This window comes from Triticum urartu, chromosome 2A (assembly GCF_056163025.1).
Source record: "Triticum urartu cultivar PI428250 chromosome 2A, HENAU_Tu73, whole genome shotgun sequence".
In the NCBI taxonomy this organism is placed as follows: Eukaryota; Viridiplantae; Streptophyta; class Magnoliopsida; order Poales; family Poaceae; genus Triticum; species Triticum urartu.
The window spans coordinates 708,155,229-708,179,328 of NC_141874.1; the positions used below are offsets into that span (position 1 = coordinate 708,155,229).

The 24,100-nt window shown below is 44.5% G+C and overlaps 1 protein-coding gene across 1 annotated transcript; it reads left to right on the plus strand.

Moving 5' to 3' along the window:
• Positions 1–14,070: 14,070 nt before the first annotated feature.
• Positions 14,071–14,928, plus strand: LOC125534285 (auxin-responsive protein SAUR23-like). The gene has a single exon (XM_048697546.2). It carries the CDS (start codon positions 14,140–14,142, stop codon positions 14,590–14,592), a length of 453 nt encoding a protein of 150 aa, XP_048553503.1. The 5' UTR covers positions 14,071–14,139; the 3' UTR covers positions 14,593–14,928.
• The last annotated feature ends 9,172 nt before the right edge of the window (positions 14,929–24,100 follow it).

Consider the following 24,100-nt stretch of genomic DNA (forward strand, 5'->3'; position numbering starts at 1 on the left):
TTTTCCCTTTTTTCTTTTATTTTTCTTTACATTTTATTTTTTCCCTTTCTCCTTTTTCTATTTCTTTCATTTTCATTTACTTTTCTACTTGTTTTTCACTTTATTTTATTTCCTTTAGCAGCAGCGCTTTACACGCAAGCGCGCTGCAGCTAAGGAGATTAGCAGTAGCGCTGGGCCATTATACGCGCTACTGCTAGGTTGGGCTAGCCATGTGTGCCCAGTTCAAACGTAGCAGCGGCGCTTTTCGCTAGTACGCGCTACTACTAAAGTCATAGCAGTAGAGTGGTTTATTTACGCGCGCTGCTACTAAGTAGCAGCAGCGCTTGATTTTGTACAGCGCTACTGGTAAAATTCTGTGTATAGGCTTTTCCCTAGTAGTGTATAATCAAAACAAACCATAAACAACAAGCAAAACACGTTTGTAAAGTAGCAGCCACAACTATTGTATAAAACTAGAAAAAAAATTGACAATTAAGTGAGAGCTCAAACAAATAATTCAAGAGCAAGCTCATGCTAGCCCTACCTTTTCGTCAATGGCACCCATCTTGCACGCCTGGATAAAAATCAGTTGCCACCCTTAAAAGTTGCAATGCAAGATGCTGTCCACCATTTGTTTTATGTGTAGGTATCCAATATTCAATCCTTCTAGTGGTGTGGTACATTACAATATTTGAATCATGCTGGTATACATGATCAAAACATATTGTGTTCTTTGGTTGCTACGGAAGCCAAATAATAGGAGCAACACCCACCCACGCTATCCCTCTTTCATTACACAACACACTCAAAATCCAAGAGCTAATCTTCAAGAAACTACTAGGCACTTCTATAATATCAGTAAAACATTTTACCAGCCCCAGAAGTATCTCGCTAACATGCACTTAAAATAACAAATGATTGCGATATTCAAGCTCGTCATATTTTCGAAAGGGCTCCAAGCCGTCAATATAATACTATGTGTTTTTTTAACCCCCTATAATATTGTTGTCTAAATATGTAGACAGTGCAAAAGAACTCTATATTTGGTCAAAAGTTAGACACCTGTGTATTTTTCACGTCACTACAGTGTTCATGTAAAACCTAAAATTACATATTCTTTCATACTTTTCACGCAATGACATATCACCACAAATCCAAAATCTTCCCAAAATCTTATTATGTTATAATTTATTGTTTCCCGACAAATTTTAAGAACCACTTACTATAGTCTCCCGAAAGTGAGATTGTTTAGGTTTTTCCTTGCACTAGCACACCGTGAAGTTTATAATATATTTATTTCTAATTTTTTTTCCAAATCTCATGTTCATTCTTAAGCTTGCACAATTATTTAATAGTCAGAAAAATTTACAACATGTGAACTCAATAGTAGGACATTTATCTTTTTATATAGTCTTCTAATCTAAGGCACACATGCAGAAAGAAAATCCACTTTAACACTACATTTGTAGGAAAAACAATCAATCTTACCATAAGCCTGAAGAATTACTAGTAAAAATTCCCGTGCGTTGCAAGGGGAGAAAAAATCCTATCATATCTCTAGCTGGATCAGTATGACAAACTGTGCGTGGCCGGTTCGCAGGTTACGAGATCGAACCCTCCCATTAGCAATTTGTTTGCCACCTCTCCAGACCTGGGCCTCAGTGCGCCGCCAGGTAGACTTTCTCTGCTGGGCCAAAACGGTTGGCAAGTAATGAAACCAAATAGCGTACGTGAAATTAATTGAAGCGGGACCAAACGAAGCGAGACGAAACCAAGAATATCACCTCCCTTTAATAGTAGGTATAGATATAGATATAGACTTTAAAGAAGACTTGATTTTTTTTCTTCTTATGCATTTCATGTTGAAGGAAATATGCCCTAGAGGCAATAATAAAGTTGTTATTTATATTTCCTTATATCATGATAAATATTTATTATTCATGCTAGAATTGTATTAACTGGAAGCTTAGTACATGTGTGAATACATAGACAAACAGAGTGTCCCTAGTATGCCTCTACTTGACTAGCTCGTTAATCAAAGATGGTTAAGTTTCCTAACCATAGACATGTGTTGTCATTTGATGAAAGGGATCACATCATTAGAGATTGATGTGATGGAGAAGACCCATCCGTTAGCTTAGCATAATGATCGTTTAGTTTTTATTGCTATTGCTTTCTTCATGACTTATACATATTTCTCTAACTATGAGATTATGCAACTCCCGAATACCGGAGGAACACCTTGTGTGCTATCAAATGTCACAACGTAACTGGGTGACTATAAAGATGCTCTACAGGTGTCTCCGAAAGTATTTATTGAGTTGGCATAGATCAAGAATAAGATTTGTCACTCCGATTGTCGAAGAGGTATCTCTGGGCCCTCTCGGTAATGCACATCACTATAAGCCTTGCAAGCAATGCAACTAATGAGCTAGTTGCGGGATGATGCATTGCGGAACTAGTAAAGAGACTTGCCAGTAACGAGATTGAGCTAGGTATTGAGATACCGTCGATCAAATATCGGGCAAGTAACATACCGATGACAAAGGGAACAATGTATGTTGTTATGCGGTTTGACCGATAAAGATCTTCGTAGAATATGTAGGAACCAATATGAGCATCCAGGTTCCGCTATTGGTTATTGACTGGAGATGAGTTTCGGTCACGTCTACATAGTTCTCGAACCCGTAGGGTCCGCACGCTTAATGTTCGGTGACGATCGGTATTATGAGTTTATGTGTTTTGATGTACCGAAGGTTGTTCGGAGTCCCAGATATGATCATGGACATGACGAGGAGTCTCTAAATGGTCGAGACATAAAGATTGATATATTGGACGGCATATTCGGACACCGGAAGTGTTTCGGGTGATTTCGGAGAAAACCGGAGTGCCGGAGGGTTACCGGAACCCCCCGGGGAACTAGTGGACCGAGATGGGCCTTAGTGGAGAGAGAGAGGGACTGCCAGGGCAGGCCGCGCGCCCTCTCCCCCTTGAGTCCGAATTGGACTAGGAGGGGGGGGTGCCCCCCTTTCCTTCCGCTCTCCCACTCTTTCCTTCCCCCTCCTAGTAGGACTAGGAAAGGAGGAATCCTACTCCTACTAGGAGGAGGATTCCTCCCCTCCTTGGTGCGCCCCAGGGCCGGCCGGCTTCCCCCTTGCTCCTTTATATACGGGGGAAGGGGGCACCCTAGAAGACACAACAGACAACTGTCTTAGCCGTGTGCGATGCCCTCCTCCACCGTAATCCACCTCGGTCATATCGTCGTAGTGCTTAGGCGAAGCCTTGCGCTGGTAACTTCATCATCACCGTCATCATGCCGTCGTGCTGACGAAGCTCTCCCTCGACACTCAGCTAAATCTAGAGTTTGTGGGACGTCACCGAGCCGAACGTGTGCAGATCGCGGAGGTGCCGTACTTTCGGTACTAGGATCAGTCGGATCGTGAAGACGTACGACAACATCAACTGCGTTGTCATAACACTCCCGCTTACGGTCTACGAGGATACATGGATAACACTCTTCCCCTCTCGTTGCTATGCATCACCATGATAGATCTTGCGTGTGTGTAGGATTTTTTTGAAATTACCGCGTTCTCCAACATAATCCATCGTGTGCTCCTATAAATTTGCAAAAAGGGTAAAAAGGAGTTCAAATATTTCATCAAACATATGGTAGCGAGGTGTATGACGGGTGGACTAGGACACCCGGCTGGTATGGGGTCCGGGACAACGATGACATCCGATGGTGGTGCTCCGGTTGGTGGACGGCGATAGTGTTCGATGTTGTAGCTTTGTGTGGGGGTAGGACAGTGAGGCTGCAACACGAACATGAATAGAGCATAGGAAAGGAGGAAGAGAGCAGGCCGGGGGTGAGGGGAAGTGGGCCAATTTGGTAGGACTTAAGTGGGGCGGAACTGTCAGGTACGATGTGGCAGATAGTCCGGGTTGTATCCGAACGAGCCAAATTGACCCCACATATGGGTTGGGTTTGGTGGCCTCCGGACAATCCAAACAAATGGGGGCGGTTTGGGAAGGCCCATTGGAGATGTGCTTTTTTGTCTGGAGAATGTCCAAGATGTCCGCTTGGACATATGTTATTTATTTATTTTTTCAAATTGAAGTGATATTAAAACCTAGCTTAGAGCCAAACATAGAAAAAACATTGGTGAAAGCGTATGGATTTTTCATTTTTGAGTGGAGGAGCTCACACTCTCGGCCTCATTTTAAACGGAACCAATAAGATCCACAAATTCCAGCCAAACCCACTACAAAACAACCCACACACTACTTGAAAATAAGAGTATCATAAAGAATTAAACACCTACTATAATCAGAACAAACCATAAACAACAAGCAAAACACGTTTGTAAAGTAGCAGCCACAACTATTGTATAAAACTAGAAAAAAATTGACAATTAAGTGAGAGCTCAAACAAATTATTCAAGAGCAAGCTCATGCTAGCCCTACCTTTTTGTCAATGGCACCCATCCCGCATGCCTGAATAAAAATCAGTTGCCACCCTTGATAGTTGCAACGCAAGATGTTGTCCACCATTTTTTTATGTGCAGGTATCCAATATTCAATCCTTCTAGTGGTATGGTACATTACAATATTTGAATCATGCTGGTATACATGATCAAAACATATTGTGTTCTTTGGTTGCTACGGAAACCAAATAATAGAAGCAACACCCACCCACGCCATCCCTCTTTCATTACACAACACACTCAAAATCCAAGAGCTAATCTTTAAGAAACTACTAGGCACATCTATAATATCAGTAAAACATTTTACCAGCCCCAGAAGTATCTCGCTAACATGCACTTAAAATAACAAATGATTGCGATATTCAAGCTCGTCATATTTTCGAAAGGGCTCCAAGCCGTCAATATAATACTATGTGTTCTTTTAACCCCCTATAATATTGCTGTCTAAATATGGAGACAGTGCAAAAGAACTCTATATTTGGTCAAAAGTTAGACACCTCTGTATTTTTCACGTCACTACAGTGTTGTTCATGTAAAACCTAAAATTACATATTCTTTCATACTTGTCACGCAATGACATATCACCACAAATCCAAAATCTTCCCAAAATCTTATTATGTTATAATTTATTGTTTCCCGACAAAATTTAAGAACCACTTACTATAGTCTCCCGAAAGTGAGATTGTTTAGGTTTTTCCTTGTAGAAGCACACCGTGAAGTTTATAATATATTTATTTCTAATATTTTTTTTTCAAATCTCATGTTCATTCTTAAGCTTGCACAATTATTTAATAGTCAAAAAATTTTACAACATGTGAACTCAATAGTAGGACACTTATCTTTTTATATAGTCTTCTAATCTAAGGCACACATGCAGGATGAAAATCCACTTTAACACTACATTTGTAGGAAAAAAACAATCAATCTTACCATAAGCCTTAAGAATTACTAGTAAAAATTCCCGTGCGTTGCAACGGGAGAAAAAAATCCTATCATATCTCTAGCTGGATTAGTATGACAAACTGTGCGTGGCCGGTTCGCGGGTTATGAGATCGAACCCTCCTATTAACAATTTTTTGCCACCTCTCCGGACCCGGGCCTCAGTGCGCCGCCAGGTAGACTTTCTCTGCTGGGCCAAAACGGTTGGCAAGTAATGAAACCAAATAGCGTACGTGAAATTAATTGAAGTGGGAACAAACGAAGCGGGACGAAACCAAGAATATCACCTCCCTTTAATAGTAGGTATAGATATAGATATAGACTTTAAAGAAGACTCGATCTTTTTTCTTCCTATGCATTTCATGCTGAAGGAAATATGCCCTAGAGGCAACAATAAAGTTGTTATTTATATTTTCTTATATCATGATAAATATTTATTATTCATGCTAGAATTGTATTAACCGGAAGCTTAGTACATGTGTGAATACATAGACAAACAGAGTGTCCCTAGTATGCCTCTACTTGATTAGCTCGTTAATCAAAGATGGTTAAGTTTCCTGACCATAGACATGTGTTGTCATTTGATGAACGTGATCACATCATTAGAGAATGATGTGATGGAGAAGACCCATCCGTTAGCTTAGCATAATGATCGTTTAGTTTTATTGCTATTGCTTTCTTCATGACTTATACATATTTCTCTAACTATGAGATTATGCAACTCCCAAATACCGGAGGAACACGTTGTGTGCTATCAAACTTCACAATGTAACTGGGTGATTATAAAGATGCTCTACAGGTGTCTCCGAAAGTATTTGTTGAGTTGGCATAGATCAAGATTAGGATTTGTCACTAAATGTATCGTAGAGGCATCTCTCGGCCCTCTCGGTAATGCACATCACTATAAGCCTTGCAAGCAATGTGACTAATGAGTTAGTTGCGGGATGATGCATTACGGAACGAGTAAAGAGACTTGCCGGTAACGAGGTTGAACTAGGTATAAAGGATACCGACGATCAAATCTCGGTCAAGTAACATACCAATGACAAAGGGAATAACGTATGTTGTTATGCGGTTTGACCGATAAAGATCTTCGTAGAATATGTAGGAGCCAATATGAGCATCCAGGTTCCGCTATTGGTTATTGATCGGAGATATGTCTCGGTCATGTCTACATAGTTCTCGAACCCGTAGTGTCTGCACGCTTAACGTTCGATGATGATTTGTATCATATATGAGTTATGTGTTTTGGTGAACGAAGTTTGTTCGGAGTCCCAGATGAGATCACAGACATGACGAGGAGTCTTAAAATGGTCGAGAGGTAAAGATTGATATATTGGAAGGTTATATACGGACACCGGAATGGTTCCGATAAGGTTCAGAGATTTTTCGGAGAACCGGGAGGCTACCAGAACCCCCCCCCCCCCACCCGGGAAAGTTAATGGGCCTAATGGGCCATAGTGGAGGAGAGGAGGCAGGCCACGGGAGGAGGCGCGCGGCCCCCCTTGCCCAATCCGAATTGGACAAGGGGAGGGGGCGCGCCCCCCTCTTTCCTTCTACTTCTCCCTCCTTTCCTCTTTCCCCCTCTCCGTTGGAAGGAAAGGGTGGGGGGGGCGAATCCTACTAGGAACGGAGTCCTAGTAGGAATCCCCCCTCTTGGTGCGCCCCCAATTGGGTTGGCCTCCTCCTCCCCCTCCTTTATATACGTGGGCAGGGGGGTACCCCAAAGGCACAACAGTTGTTTCTTAGCCGTGTGCGGTGCCCCCCTCCACAGTTTACTCCTCCGGTCATAGCGTCGTAGTGCTTAGGCGAAGCCCTGCGCGGATCACATCACCATCACAGTCACCACGCCGTCGTGCTGCCGGAACTCTCCCTCGACCCTCTACTGGATCAAGAGCTCGAGGGACGTCATCGAGCTGAACATGTGCTGAACACGGAGGTGTCGTACGTTCGGTACTTGGATCAGTTGGATCGTGAAGACGTTCGACTACATCAACCGCGTTAACCTAACGCTTCCGCTTTCGGTCTACAAGGGTACATGGACACACTCTCCCCGTCTCGTTGCTATGCATCTCCTAGATAGATCTTGTGTGATCGTAGGAATTTTTTTGAAATTGCATGCTACATTTCCCATCACATGCAACAAAGTCACTATTTATTAGTTGGAACATCAACTCAATTATTGGTAATGTTAGTAACATTTCAAATACCGCATTAAGATGAAAAATTGACCTATAATGTTGAATTTTACTAGCATCTAAACTTTTAGGAATAAGAGTGAGAATTTCACAAGTAAAATCTTGCAATATCCAATCTACCATGGCAGAATTCATGGAAAGGATAAGTGAAGATCATGATAAACTAGAAGCCAAAATTTCTAATCAAACTCAATAGGTAGTCCATCAGGGCGAGGACTAATATTATATGTCATTTGGGAAGGAAGACCCGTTTTTATACTTACCATACTAAAGACGCTATGAAGAAAAGATCTATCTGCAAAATCTAGAGTACAACCCATAGGACAATCTAGAGATATGTATAAAACTGCAGCAGCAAAACAATAAATAGATTTTTTTTCTATATCCATTCAGATATATTTTTCATTGTATCAACAGGACTTCTATGCGAACCAACCTATGGTTGGTTGGTTAGAAGGACTGCGGTATCCCCAGCCCATCAGGGTTCAAGTCCTGGTGCTCACATTTATTTATGGATTTATTTCAGGATTTCCGACGACGCGTATTCAGTGGGAGGAGACTTTCCTGTCGACGACGAGGTGCCTACGGTGACTTTGTAAATTTCAAGATGATATATCGGTTCAGTCTTTCGGAGGTGATCATAGGGGTAGGGTATGCGTGTGTGTTCATAGAGGTGAGTGTATGCACGTATATATGAGCACTTTGCGTCTGTACTTTGTGCAAAAAAAGGACTTCTATAAAATATTCCATGTACATTCAAATGGTCGAAGATCCATGTGGAATCTAATATGGTCTGCAGAAGTACCTCCTACTGTTCGCAACTTTGCTTGGCGAGTTGTTACTGACTCTGGAACCGGAGGACAACTTTCATCCATTCTGTCGCTGTCCTATAGCTCGCTGTCTTTGGAAATTCATGGCGGAGGTTTGGAACCTACCAAACATGGATATGGTAGTGTGCACCGGGAAAGAATGGCTATTTCATGTGCTGCAACTCCTGCAGGATATTGAGAGGAACATGCTGCTCATGACACTTTGGCGTTGTTGGTTCATACGCAATGAGATTGTCCATCAAAAGAAGCCTCCCCCACTAGAAGTATCAAGAAAGTTCCTCGTCGGTTATCTTGAATCTTTGATCGTTGTCAAGACCAACTTGAATGCTGATCCGTTGAAAGGGAAAACCGTTATCAGCTTTGACCGCATGTTACATAATACGCCAGCCAGGAGGGTGGAACCCTCGCCCTCTTGGGCGCCCCCTCCTGATGGCTGGGTGAAACTTAACTCGAATGGATCCTATTGTGCTGAGAACGCAGGAGCTGGCATGGTCCTGCGTGACTCTCAGGGAGCCATTATATTTTCTGCTTGCAGGACCTTCTTCTCGTGCCGTGAAGCTCTCGAGGCAGAGCTAGGCGCGTGCATGGAAGGCTTACCCCTAGCGATCCAGAGAAGCGACCTTCCGGTCATCATTGAGATGGACTCACTTGTGGCAGTCAAGATGATCAAAGGACGAGAACAAGATAGGTCGATTTATGCTTCCTTAGTTAAGGAGATTAGATATCTCATGTCACTTCGTGAATGTTGTATTACTCATGTTAGCCGCCATGTTAATAAGGTTAGTGATAGCTTGGCAAATTTTGCACGCATAGAGGGAAGAACAATGACTTGGCTAGGATCTGGTCCCTCTGTTGCGATAGAACTAGCAGCGGCTGATTGTAATCTTCTTGATGGTTGAGTAATACAAATTTCACTCGCAAAAAAATGGATTTGTCAAGGGGACACCTAATAAAACTTTGGATCACCGGATAGACTCAAGACAGGAAATGCATGCAAACCAAGCTGAAACTGCGGTCAGCCGTGAATTGGTAGAAAAGAGTGGAAAACGTGGAGGTTTAGGGAAAGTAAGCCAGGACCAGTGGCACGGCACAGGAAGCGCATGCGTCAAATGGAGATGGAGGTCGATCGACCTACGCTCCACGTACGTACGTACGCCGGTGGTCCGATTTTCTTGCTGCATGGCGCCTACGTAGCCTGCAGCTACTCAACGTGCCCGCCTGGTTCACTGGATCTGGCCATCTGGGACTGAAAGTGGAGGCTAGCTAGCTCGCGCCTTTAAGGTTGGGTGTGCGAGCGCACAAACAGCAGATGCCAATGGCGTGCCGGACCGGACTATCGGCACGTGGGCAGCCAGCACGGCTGGAGCCTTCGTGGGTGCATGGCCAGATGGTCTGGACTGCCACCGCGGAGTTACCCTCTCTGGCTAGCCTGGTCCGATCCTCTCGGACTCCCTTCTCTCTAGGCTGGTCCTCTCAGGGAGGGAAACTGGGACAGGGGACCAAGAAATGCATGCATGAGCAACTGTGACATTTTTTTTTAAAATGGAGGTAAAAGATTTTGCCTCATCGATTAAATAAAAGAAGAATAGAGTTACAGAGTATTACAAAAGGTCGAGAGAACGGCATGACAATTACTCGCATAATACAATTTTCTCTAATTTCATCGTCCCCACAGTAACCCAAAGGTTGGCCTCGTCCACAATAAGCTTTAGGAGGATCGGTGGCGGTGCATTCTTGTGACGGAACACCCTACACTAGTAGAATAAGGGCCTTTAGTCCCGGTTCATAAGGGTCTTTAGTCCCGGTTCCTAGACCGGGACTAAAGGGTCGTTACTAAAGCCTCCCCCTTTAGTCCCGGTTCTTACACCAACCGGGACTAAAGGCCCTCCACGTGGCCGCTGCCTGGAGGTCCACCTTTAGTCCCGGTTGGTAACACCCACTTTCAGTCACTGCTCAATTTAACCTCTAACCTCTAATCACCCCTCATCATTCCAAATCATCTAATTTCCCAAACGGTCATCCATCCTCTCACTACTCCAGCCTGAGCACGCTTAACTTTCGGGTTTTATTCCCCCTCGTTTCCAAGTCTGCACTTGTTGTTTTCCTGACAATAGTAAGATGTCAATCGTATTAACCCTCAGGAGTTTAGCTTGAGCATGAAGTCACATGTTTCACTGTTTGAGTTTGAAACTATTATTCTAAAAAACAATAATTATTTAGTAACACTAATATTTCTTGAATAAGTAGTTTGACCATAGTTTGACCATAGTTTGACCATAGTTTGACCAAAATTCAAAAAATTGAAATACTTATTTAGTAACACTAATATTTTTGAATAATTATTTAGTAACACTAATATTTATTGAATAAGTAGTTTGACCATAGTTTGACCCCTGTTTGACTAGATTTGACCAAAATTCAAAAAAATTGAAATAATTATTTAGTAACACTAATATTCTTGAATAATTATTTAGTAACACTAATACTTTTTGAATAAGTAGTTTGACCATAGTTTGACTAGATTTAACCAAAATTCAAAAAAAACTAAAATTTGAGCATATCTTTTTTTTCCTTTTGGAATTTGAGGATTCTAAAAATTTGCAAACAGGCCGTAGGCAGTCAAAATAAGATGTGGATTTTCGTTCTAAACATTTTGATATATTATACGTTTTTTTCCGACATCGTATGCAAAAGTTACAGCCGTTTTACATTTTCCCTACACTTTTTGCAGAACATGTCCAAATTTATGTTTTTAAATTTTCCTAACTAGTAGATGTAGTAACATAACTATATCTTGAAGGATTTTAATTTTCGAAGTTTTTATCATTTTCTTTTGGTTTTTACAAAACTGAAAAGGCGATCCACGGGGGTGTGGTGGTAGAGTTTGAAAATGGGACCTTTAGTAACGGTTTGAGACACGAACCGGTACCAAAGGGCATTGCACCCTTTAGTACCGGTTCATGTCCCAAACCGGGACTAAAGGTCTAATCTTTAGTCCCGGTTTGAGATATGAACCAGGACTAAAAGGCATCACACCCTTTAGTCCCGGTTCGTGTCTACCGGGACTAAAGGGCTCATTTGAACCGGGACTAATGCCTTTACCGCACAAACTGGGACCAATGCTCACATTAGTCCCGGTTCGTGAATGAACCGGGACTAATGGGCTTATCTGGTCCGAACGAAAGCCCTGTTTTCTACTAGTGCTAGCGTTCCTCTCATTCCATATTGTCCACGACACAAGTATGGTAAGAGAGGCCATGGCACGTCGATCCGGGTTGCTCAAATTGGTTCGCCTATCCCACCACTCCAAAAGGGATCCCGCAAGGTGCCAGTCATTAGTGTCCATGTGTACAAGGCCATATTTATAAATGATCAAACGCCAAAGCCTAGTAGTGAAGCGGCACCTGACGAAGAGATGGATGCCCGTCTACTGTTCTCGCTTGCAGAGGGGGAAAAGGCCACAGTTAGGCCAACCACGCCGCTCAAGCCGGTCGGCGGTCTAAATCCGATCTTGCAAGGCCAGCCAAGCGAAGAATTTGACTTTCGGGGGTGCCCACACCTTCCACACCATGAAGTTCATGAGGGATAGAGTCAAACCAAGGAACTGCGCCTTGTACGCGGTTGACGCCGAGTATAAACCATCTATAGAGTGTTTCCATATAATGTCGTCCTCGGAGTGATCGTCGAGCTGGAAATCATGAATTAATGAGCATCCAGAGGGTAAATAATTCGCGGATGTGGTGGCCGGTGATGACGGTGTCTTGTCTGATCTTGAGCATCCAGGCATTCCCCTTGAGAGCTTCCCGCACCTTCCAGTTCTTCCTCCTCGAGGCCTAAAAAATGAGTGGTGCAATTTCCTTGGGCTTGCGACCAAGCAACCAAGGCGAAACCCAAAAAGGCGTTTTGGCTCCATTGCCCATGATGATAGTAGTGGAGGCATAGAAGAAATCATGGTCCTCCGTGGTCCAAGGGTTACCCAGACCTACCCACGGTTCGCTCGGCTCTTTCTATTCAAGCCAAAGCCATCTCAGCCTCAAGGCACGAGCAAATATATCGGTATTGAGGACACCCAGGCCTCCATAGCTTGTAGGTCGGCATACTATGTCCCAGTTGACTTTGCATTTTGTACCGGTAGTTTTGTTCGAGCCAGACCATAAAAAAGTCCGCTCGATCTTGTTGAGATTGTTGAGGGAGCCCTGTGGGACAATGAATGGTGTAATGGAGTACACATCCTAGGAGGTGATGACCGAACGAACAAGGGCCTTGCGCCCAATGGTGGTGATGTTTTTCCCATCCCAGGTGAACAATTTCCCGGCCGCCTTGTCCTCTAGGTATTGGAAGTCAACTTTCCTCAGCTGGCACACTGAGAGCGGAAGACCCAAATATTTGATTGGGAAGGACGCCCTTGATGCCGGAATACTATGGAGGATGTGCATTAAATCGAGGTTGGCGCATCGGATGGGCACCACGGAGCTTTTATGGAAGTTGGTGCGGAGGCCTGTCACATCACCAAAGCCCTTTAAGATAACAGATAAGTTGTCGATGTCTCTCTTGATCGGCGCCACAAAAACCACTACATCATTGACGTAGAGGGAGGTTCGCACCATGGCACATCGCCCACGGATCTTATGAAGGATGCCCTTGCGCGTCGCAAGGTCGAGGATCTTGTGCAGAGGGTCATTGGGTCAATTGCAAGGACAAACAATATCGGCAAAATAGAGTCTCCTTGGCGAAACCCACGCCCATGCCTGATAGGGGAACCAGGTAGGCCATTGAGGAGGAAACGCGAGGTTGAAGAGGAGAGTAGTGCAGCAATCCAATTCCGGAATTTATCCGGAAACCCCATGCATTGCAGAAGGTCCAAAACATATTCCCATCTGACGGAGTCGACTGCCTTTTTAATGTCGAGCTTGAACAAGAGGGCCGGAGTCTTGCACTTGTGTAGCCGGCGACTAAAGTTGCGAACATACATGAAATTATCATGAATGCTCCTTTTCTTTATGAATGCACTCTGCGCGTTTGAGACCAGGGTGTTCATGTGTGGTGCGAGACGTAGGGATAAGATCTTCGCAATGATTTTGGCAACGGCGTGAATAAGACTGATGGGCCTATAGTCAGAAAAGCCCTCAGAGCCCTCCTTCTTAGGCGGCAGGACCACATTGGCCGAGTTTAGCCATTGCAGGTTGGCTGTGTGCAGGGAGTCGAAGCACTGGATGACCCTCATGATGTCAAATTTTGTCATGTAAGAAAGATAGTTGAAGAGATTAAGCTGCACTGAACGAGAAATGTTCTTGTATGTGAAAAGATTGATTCACCAGATATTTTGTGAACAAGTCTAACAGAAAACACAAAGTAACCTGTATCATGTGAACTTGTGAAACACAGAGCTGTAGACATCGATCACACTCGACTCGTCTCACTTTCACCGGAAATGATACTACAAACCGCTTTACTGCACTGCTAGTGCTACGCTACTGCTAGGTCTCACGTGCAAGACACACGACACACGTCCAAGTCAGCACGGGTTCACGGTGCGATGCCGGTGCCATTCCTGCGATTTCCGCCAACTCCAGTGGCCGACTCCGAGCCCCGCCGCTATATATTCTCCACCCCGTCCCGCTCTCCAAATACTCCATCCAATACTCAAGCTGCAGAACAAAGCAAACCCAGATCGTCTTCAGACTTCAGTCCGGTCAGTCAAGCTCAAGCATGTGCAAGGTCATCAACACGGTCCGGTCGCTCGCCTGGCTGCGCCGCATCGTGCGGAGGTGGCGCTCCCGAGCGGCGGCCTCGGTGCGGCCCAACAAGGATGTGCTCGAGCTAGACGCCGCGGTGCCGGCGGGGCACGTGGCGGTGCGCGTGGAGGGCCGTGGCGACGGACAGTCGTCGTCGAGGCGGTTCGTTGTGCCGGTGGCGCAGCTGAGCCACCCGGCGTTCTGGGAGCTGCTCCAGCAGGCGGAGGAGGAGTACGGTTTCCCGTCGGCCTCCGGCCCCCTCGCGCTCCCCTGCGACGAGGACCACCTCCGTGACGTCCTCCGCCGCGTCTCGTCCTCCGAAACCGAGGAGCGCGGCTCCTTCCGCCGCCGCGGTGTCGTGGCGGCGCCGCACGATGACTCGCGGCCGCTGCTGCAGGGGGTGGCCGTGAAGAAGCTCGCCTCGTGATCGATCCTTTTCGAGCAACCCGGAAGCAGCAGCCAGCAGTAGTACAACTACGCGCGCGCCCATGCCGCGGAGCCGTGCCATACCCCATCCATGGCGCGACAGTTACACTGACAAAGTCCCCCGATGCTACTGGATTATCCATCAGTCGAGCTGCCATTTTACAAAATGTACATATTTTCTTCTCCTAGAAATTAATTGGATATATTTCTGTCCTATTTTTCTGCAACCTGTTGCCTGTACCCTGTACCTGCACACAACCAGCTAAAAAAACACCACAACACGCACGCACACTCACTCATACGGACACCGTGGCTGAGGAGGAGAGGAAGGGGGCGGAGAGGAAAGTAGTTGGTTGTTTTTTTTGTGAAATGAGAAAAGTACTTGGTTTGTTAGGTTTAAGTCGTATACTTGGTACTCTGATATGTTCATAGATAACCTGTTCAAAGGACACGTCTTGTCTTGCCCGAAAGAACTAGTTGTTGGTGGGAGATTTACGCTGCAGTTGTTGCTTCATTGTCATTTTGGTACCCTGATTTGTGTGGCTGAGACATGGAGACGGCACGTGGCTGCGGGTAACCATGACCTTATTCTGCAATGTACGTATCTTTGAAGAGGTGGTGCGTGCTGCAGTCCTTGGGTTGATGGCAGCAGATCATGGAAACAGCGAAGGAGTGCCGACTCGTGGTGCATTGTCTCGACACCATCGGGCATGCCCAGATTTACCATTGAAGTACACCTGCGTCGGAGGGTATCGCTGGATTATGAGATTCTGGCAGCACTATCTTCCCTCACCCTGCAATCTGCGCCACTTGTGCATCGATGGATGTTCTTGGTTTCATAGGCCACTCTGGGGTGCCCGGCTGCTTGTCTAGTGTGTGCAAGTTTCTCAGTCACGTGGCTGGGTCCACGTTTGAATCGTGTTCACTTGCATCTTCTTCGTTGGATAAATGACTACTCGGCGAGGATAATGTTGCATTTTTCTATTATTTTCTAACATTTTCCTCTGCCTTGGCATAACTTTGCTCTTTGCCGGTGTAAGACTTTGTGTGTGTGCGTCAACGTTGGATGTGTGCATCCTAATTGTGCAGAGGTCGGATGTGTTCTTTCTGTGTTTTGTATCACTTGATGCTTCATGATGAGTTAATAAAGAACATCCTTATAAATAAATGGGGATGTCATTCTATCATTGAAAGATACTTATAGTTTAGATGGGTTTCTAAATGAGATATGCTCCAAAATGGGTATGACTCACTAGATACCAATGCTTTATCATTTACAATTAATTTGTATATTCATAGATGTTATTCTTTTCAAAGTTGGGGCCTTTGTTAACTTTGTAGGAGAGAGACAATACATCTGTTAAAATTCTCTTAAAATTTTGTCTCTTCATCCACATTTGCGACTTGATTCAAAATTGGCTAAGCTTAATTGACATGAACATTGACTCTTGGGCCAACTTTCACTCTGTTAAGGATTGGTTGTGTTCTGATATTCATCTCTAGAATATCCAGGGGCATGACATATTGCGCGTGCTAGTTTGTTTGGCAATATGAACCGAAAATCCACGAGATTCTTTCGAAATAATTTCATCCATGACACCAAACATCGACACAAAGATTTAACTCGAAGACGTGGATGGAGTATCACTAGGGCTAAACACTCGAGCTATGTCATACAACGAGAATGTACCTTTTCGTTTGTTTTCGAGCCTTCGAAGCATCCTTATCACGATAGCAAAATTTCATTTTCAGCAATATTTATTCAAAATAAAAAAATAATATTGTATGAACATTCATATAATAGGAATAATATTATCATTTGGCAGAAGGATATGCAGAAGAATCTAATATAGAGTGAACGTAAAATCGCTCATCGCTATACAATATATATTGGTACAATAATTAGTTGTTAATGGGAATATAATGTCTAGACGAAAAACATAAATAATGTCTAAATAATTAGACTACAAGGAATACTACTGGTCTTCACATTTTTAAGATGTCATTTAATTGTGTATGAGAAATAAGCAATAAAAAACCTCTCGTCCACACAGAACAGACCAAAAGATATGACTTTCTCTAGAAACCATTCTCCATAGTGTCAAGGATGAATCATGTGATGTTGGTACTTTGGGAGAGGTGCTGACAGTGAGGTGTCATTTTTAACTACATCGAATGAGTACATGTTGGTCATAGACAAATGTAACGAATAAAACAATCTTGCATTTATAATTAATGTGTGGTCTCATATGGTGCCTCTAATTAGTAATATGAAATAGTTTTTATCATGTTTTACAGTTTATTTTTTATGACGAAGGGGAGATATTTAGAAAACTTTTCCACCACTATGTTTTATAATTTTCATAACCTAAAGCATGCATCTAACATGAAAACACCCTTTAACATTACACTTGTAGAAAACATCAATCACGCTTATCATAAATCTTATTAAAATTTATTTTGAAGAGGACTCCATTTTTATTCTTCTTATGCATTTCATCCAACAAGACCACACCTATTTTATTAGTTTAAGCAATAACTTAATATTAATGATTTTAGTAAATTTTGAAATAACATATTAAGATGAAAAATCAATCTATAATATTGAATTTTGCTAGATTCTATACATTTAGGATTAAGAGTGAGAATTCCATAATTACAATCTTGCAATGTCTAATCTACAACGGTGGAATTCATGGAAAAGGTAAATGAAGAGCATAATACGTACACTAGAGGCCAAAAATTCTCATAAAACTCAATAGGTAGCCCATCACGACGAGGAATTTTGTTATGTTTCATTTGGGAAACACTAGCTTTTATTTATTACACACTAAAAGTACTACGAAGAAAATATCTATCAGCATAATCTAGAGCACATGGCATAGGGTAATGTAGAGATATGTTTAAAACTGTATCAGCAACACAATAAATAGACCGTTTGGTACAGGCGGTTCGCTATCTGCAAAAAAACACAATAAATAGATTATTCCATATCTAATAATATATATTTTTCATTGTATCGGCAGAACATTCTATACAACATTCCATATCCATTCACATGGAATTTTTTGCGAGGAAACTTTCGATCTATTCGTTAGCCATGACACTACAAAGAACACATAAATGACAAAAATTACATCCATGTCCATAGAGCACCAAGCGATGACTACAAGTACTGAAACGAGCTAAAGGTGCGGCGCCGTCATCGTCCCTTCCTTACCTTAGTCGGGCCAAACTTATTGTAGCAGGCAGTCGAGAAGTCGTCATGCTAAGGCCCCAAAGGACCAGCGTATCAAAACATCAACCGTCGCCAGTGAAAAGAAGTATAGATCGAAGGGATCAAACCCGTAGACACACGAATGAAGACGAAGAAATATTGGATCCAAGTAGATTCACTGAAAACTAGCATCGATCGAATCCCATGAGATATGCAGGAGACAAACCTCTACACGCCATCCGATGATGCTAGACGCATCACTGAATGGCGACTAGGCCGGGATAACCTTATTCCATCTTCAGAGAGCCACCACTGCCTCAACTTCCTAAGCAGGATGCAAACCCTAAACAAATTCACAAAAACACCTAAAAGCGAAGCCAGATCCCTCCCGCCGGCAAGGGCCAGTCCACCGCGTCTCCATGACCCAGGGCCACTTGAGACGATGCAGACCTGCTGGAGGCACTGGGACCCTAAACTTTTCTTTTTTTCTTCAGAAGGAGGTGGCTGCTGCGTTGCACACCTTGGATTTTTGTGCCATCAAAATGGATTTGTCAAGGGACACACCTAAAAGCTTGGATCATCGGATAGACTCAAAACAGGAATTGCAAACCAAGCTGAAACTATGCTCAGTCGTGAAGTGGCAACAAAGAGTGGAAAACGTGGGGATTTTGTATAACTACACAAAAGAATTGTCTTTTCTCTGTTTGGGTGGCCAGGTGCACACCAAATCTCCACTCGTGTCAACCCCCTCTCCAGTGCATGCTACCCGCATGACACATATTAGGGTTTTCTTTATCCTTTCTTGGTTTATATATATATGGTTGCCAAAAGTCTGTTCCATTAATGAAACTAAAAAACATAACTAAATATTAAATAAACCCTAGATCTAACTAGGGTGTCCGCCGAAGCACGCGGTGGCGCTGGAGCCTAGTGCTCATCCTCGTCGCCGACGAGGTCGATGTAGGTTGGAGGCGACCATGGCGATACTGGTGGCGATGGAGGCGGCGGCCCTACTGTTAGTGTGCGCGATGGCGTAGATGGCGTCTCTTTGCGTCTCGTGTTGTGGCTCCTACTGGCGCTCCTCCTCCGGCTCTAGCGTCGACAAGAATGTGGAAGTCCACGTGCACGTCTGCCCCACTAGTCCATGAAGTGGACATCTCCGGCTCTGGTGTAGGAGTGGGTGCGATGGCCTCCATCGTTGATGCCTGAGCGCCTAGGGCAGGTCAGGCCAAAGCGCCAGCTCGACCAGCTCCGAGGCCTCATTGGCCTGCTTGAGCACATCCTCGTCCTCCTTCACCATGGGACCCCTCAACTGCTCAAGTGCTGGAGCACACACGCACGGCGGCACTAGAGCAAAGCATGTTGAGATGGAGGCCGCGTAGGAGAACGAAGGATGAATAGGATCGTTGGGGTGGGATGGAGGGCGTCACTAGCCACCCGCTAACGCATCGATGCCCTGCCATGACTGCGTTGGAGGCCGCCAGCTAACGTGTTATGCCTTGCCCTCGCTTTTAGGCGGATGCTCGCCACACCTCCTACGTCGAGGCCACCGCCCCTAGAATAGTCTTTGAGGAGTTTGTCGCAGGACGATCGTTGGCACTGGAGAGGGAGCGCACCATCTGGGCCAACTTAGAGGTGGCACACGAGGCAACACATGAGATGGGCGTGGAGAGGATACCACCGTCTTTGGACCAGCCTCCTCTGGCCAAGCTGCCCCTGACCTCAACATCGGCGTCTGGCCTGTATGGGATGAAGGCGCTCTCGGCCAATTCCACGCTGAAAGGGACCGTGTCCGTGTCTACCATGATGCTCATGTCCCCTCTCAGTTTCTTACTCTGGCAAAAACCACGTCGGACTGTCCCGCCGCCGCGCTTAGTCCTTGACCCGACGTCCACTACTAAAATGTATGAAAATGTCAATTATGGACATTTCCCCCTAACTATAGTTGGTACATATATTGTAAAAGCAAAAAAGATTGCCCCTCCCTCCTACTAATTTCTCGCCCTATATTAAGAACTTTTTTGTGTGTGTGTGGGGGGGGGGGGGGGGGGGGGGAGGACAAATTATGAAGGCTGCATATGACACCTTTGAGATTGTGCGACATCTCGCGAGCCTCCAAAAAATTATGAAGCGTCCTTCGTTCGCGTTTTGAAGGTTGCGGATTTGACTGACTTTACTAGAGTTACCACGGAGAAAAACTGACTCTACTAGAATTGCTCTTAGAGGCAAAATTTTGTGTTTTGACCTTTTTTCTAAAAGTTAATCAAGATCTTTTTTTGCAGGGAAAAGTTAATTAAGATCTGATCCCAATTTATGAAAATTTCGGGGATCTAATCCTTTTGCTACCGCCAGGATCCACGGCGGTAGGGTGTAACAGCCTACTGCAAGGGACCTTGACGATAGGAAACACCCCTACCGTCAAACAGGTTGGCGGTAGCCTGTACAATCCTACCGTCAAGATGCTCGGCGGTAGATGCAAGCATGCACTGTGTTTCATATTTAAAAAAAAATTGGTAGAGTGTGCAACCCTACCGCCAGGACCTTGGGGGTAGGCTGTTACACCCTACTATCATAGACCCCGACGTTAAGGAAAGGGTCAGATCCCAAAAATTTTGTAAGGCGGGATCAGATCTCGATCAAGTTTCGAAACAGGGTCAAAACATGAAATTTAGCCGCTCTTATATGAGTGGCAAATGTTGCTCCTCTTTTGATTGTACCACCAGGGAGTTCTCCGCTCGATGAAAAGGACGCAACCACTTCACTCCCATCGACACGGACACGAGAAAAACAGAGAAAGGAGAAAGAAGCAGAGTACTGGATCACGACCGCGGGCTCTGGGCAGCAGTACGCGCCCATGCCCCGCGGCGCCGTGGCATCCACGGCGCCGGAGGCGTACTCACGCACGTAGCGCGCATCTCTGTGTGCGCGCGCCGAAACCGGGGCAAGACTTTCCGGGCTCCTGACCAGACAGTCGGAGCTAGAGGTCGCGGGGATCGATGCTCAGCTCAATCATGCGCCGCGCCATGCAGTTCGTCGAATCCATCCCTTTCATCCCATAATCACGCTCGACAGGCTAGAATATACAGCGGTCGCCAGCATGACGAAACTGAAGAACATGGCAGGCAGCTGAGGTGCCAATGGTAGCATCGTTTTCAGGGCTGGGTTCTTCCGGAAGAACGGGCGGTCATGTCGCCGCCCCTTGTCCTGCCTGAAGAACCTGACCTGAGGAGGGTAGGGTAGTCTCAAGGAGCAGATTGATGGACCGTTGGCTGCGCGCTTGATGCTGACGGGGGACGCCGGAATCGGATAGCGGCAACGGTGTAGCTCGTGCTCGTACCCCATCATGTGCTGTCGATGGCGAGGGCTCAACTGTATGAGACGTCGAACCCACTTTTGGTATCACGCACGTCGAACTTGATTTCCCATGATCGGGTTCAACTTGGTGGATACCAAAAGACGACAACTTGATTTTGCATTTTTTGTGGAAGAGAAACACATCCGAGGCATTTCACACAAAGAGGATCAGATCTATTATAAAGATTCACCAGAAGTATAAAATCACCTCAAACATAATTAAAATTACATCGAGATCCATGAACCACTGAAGACTATTGCCGCCGCCAAAACGAGCCGCCGACGCACCGCTGTCGCCGCTCCCATACCGGAACCGGTTGACCTTGCCGATGACAGCCGGAAAGTCTTGCTCGTGCCCCTAAGGACCAGCGCTCTGGAGCCGCAGTCGTCGTCTTTGAATCCTTGAATCAATCTAAAGAAACTGATACCAAATGTCGCCGTTGTGTACGCATGACGAGAAACCCTAACCTCGCCGCCCCAAGAAGCTGGCAGAAATCTACACCGGAGCTCCGTCTAATCCGTCCTAACAAATGAACTTGGGGAGGATCGAATCCTGGAAGACTGTCTCGAAGAAAGAGCGCCGCCATCCGTCAAAACGCCGCCCCTGCGAGGACTAAAACCCTACTGATCTACTAGGGGGAGTCAAGACACCAGGATTTTCTCCGCCGCCACTGGACGCCAGAGCGTCAGGCGGAGGGGAGGCGAATCCACAGACTCGTCGGCGGAGATCGAGGGAAGGAAGGCTTTCCCAAGTCGCCTTGGTAGGCAGGAAAGAAAAGCAATTACCTCTCCATGCAGCGTCCGGGCTATTTGGTACTGCTGATATTGAAATTCCACTCTTGGTCTTTCAACCACTGATTGACTCTAGATTTGATCCCCTAGACTTTTCAAACCGGTCAAATTTGGTTTGTGCCCTCCATCGATCAAACTGGTATGATAGCAACTCTAGCAGTGTCACAGTACAAGTCTGATCGGCATAATAACTACCAATATGATAATTTTGGCCAAAACGACCACCCTGGCAGAGTCTCCATTCAGCCATTGTTCGCCATAATTTACGGTGCGCCCTTCATATACAACCCATAAGAGTCTATATTTGAAGGCTGGTTGCCTTGATATGGCGTGCGTGTCATCGGCCAACCACTCAAATGGAAGGGAAGTTTAGCTCCCTCCTTGTACTTCTGCGTGCTCCATCTCCTCACCCTCTCAATGGCGCAGACGGTAGAAGAGGCTATGGCACCGGAAAGCATGACATATCGGCGGACGTAGCGTGCCAACTTCCCGTTCTCATTAACATCAAGTTTCCGGCGACATTTTCTTACAGGCCGCCAGGTTTCTGCATCGCTCGCCGCCCACGGCTATGAAATGGTCGTCGCCATGGTTGAATAGCTCACAAGCTGTAGTTTGAACACTACCCCCTACAGTACAACTTCCACCTCCCTCTCCATAGCCATGGTTGAATAGCCTAAAACACAACCTCCACTTCCCTCTTACCGTCACCATGCCTCTTACCCCGCAGCAAGACTTGGTGCCGCTCTCGAAGGAGGAAGGGGCAAATCCTAGACGAAGCCGTGATGTAGGAGAAGGCCGACCTCATCGTCGAGGAGGAGGGGAAGGATCGTTTTTACGCATTGGTGGCCGCATATGGCGGCTGTGGAGGAGGAGACCGAGGAGGAGTATTTTAAGCACTCAAATTGACTTTATTCATTTTTGAGTTGATGCAACAAGAAAATAGAAAAGAAAATATATGGATGGGAATGAAAATGGAGGCAAATTCCTTTGATCTCATTGTCAGAAGAATGTAAGAAATTTACAATCCACTTCGCCTACCTTTTAGATTGCTACACACAAAGTACAAGATCAAAGTCTTCAGTGACATAATGATATCCTAGTTGTACCTTTTCATGTGGTTTGACTTTGATTTGATTGAGTTTAATAATATTCCAATGTTTTTTCTATTCCCGTGAACCAAACACGTAATTTAACATAACTCCTTCCTATTCATATTACTTGTCACTCAAACAAATGTATTTAGCACTGAAATACGTCTAGACACATGTGTTTGAACGACAAGTAATATTGACCGGAGAGAGGCCCTGAAATACGCCTAGATACATCCGTTTAAGCGAAGAGTAATATGGATCGGAGGGAGTACTACTGTGTTTCGTATCCACTGCTTTGCACTAGTTATCTTTTCTTGTGTTTTTCTATTTCTATGTTTATGAAATCCTATGAGCCAACGACACCCTATGTGTTTTCCTAGATAAATAAATATTTTTACTAGGGCCTCTAGACAGTTCAAAAACGGATATCATATAGAGAGGAACAATACCAAGACATGATTTAAATAGGACTAATCCGCCCCATAGATTTTTCTCTACCAGCCCAGCTATGTAATTTTCTCACAACCTTCTTGTTATTGTACTTTTCTAGTATTTATTATGTAGACTAACTAAAGAATGCCCACATATTGAAAAGATAATTGACCATCTACATACACAAAGTAGTTTAATAATCATCGATGATGATTTTGGATTGTATTTTAGCCTCACCAAAAATTCAAGAGCACATCATAGTGGAAAACAATTTTTAAACATGACAGAAGCTCAAGAAAACACAAATAATTATAGATGCATAACACAATTCGAATTATATTGAAAAATGAAGATGATTTCCTTCATATTGCAGTAAGTCGATATCGCTTTGCACTAAATTATCAAATAAATCTAGTAATAAATTATGTTCACTTGCTTTATTGATGAGTATCCTTAGATCTTCTACTACAATGTTAAATAAAATGTGGGATGTATACCCACATTTGTGTAAATGCGTTCCTAGTTTAAAAGAGTTCACAATTGAATCAAACACCATTACAATAATTTTACTGTGTTTGTATTTTTTCAAAACACAGGATACATATCTAACATGGAAAATATTT

Excerpts from the sequence above, each read along its gene's own strand:
- LOC125534285 (XM_048697546.2), top strand. The coding sequence starts at position 14,140 with ATGTGCAAGGTCATCAACACGGTCCGGTCGCTCGCCTGGCTGCGCCGC.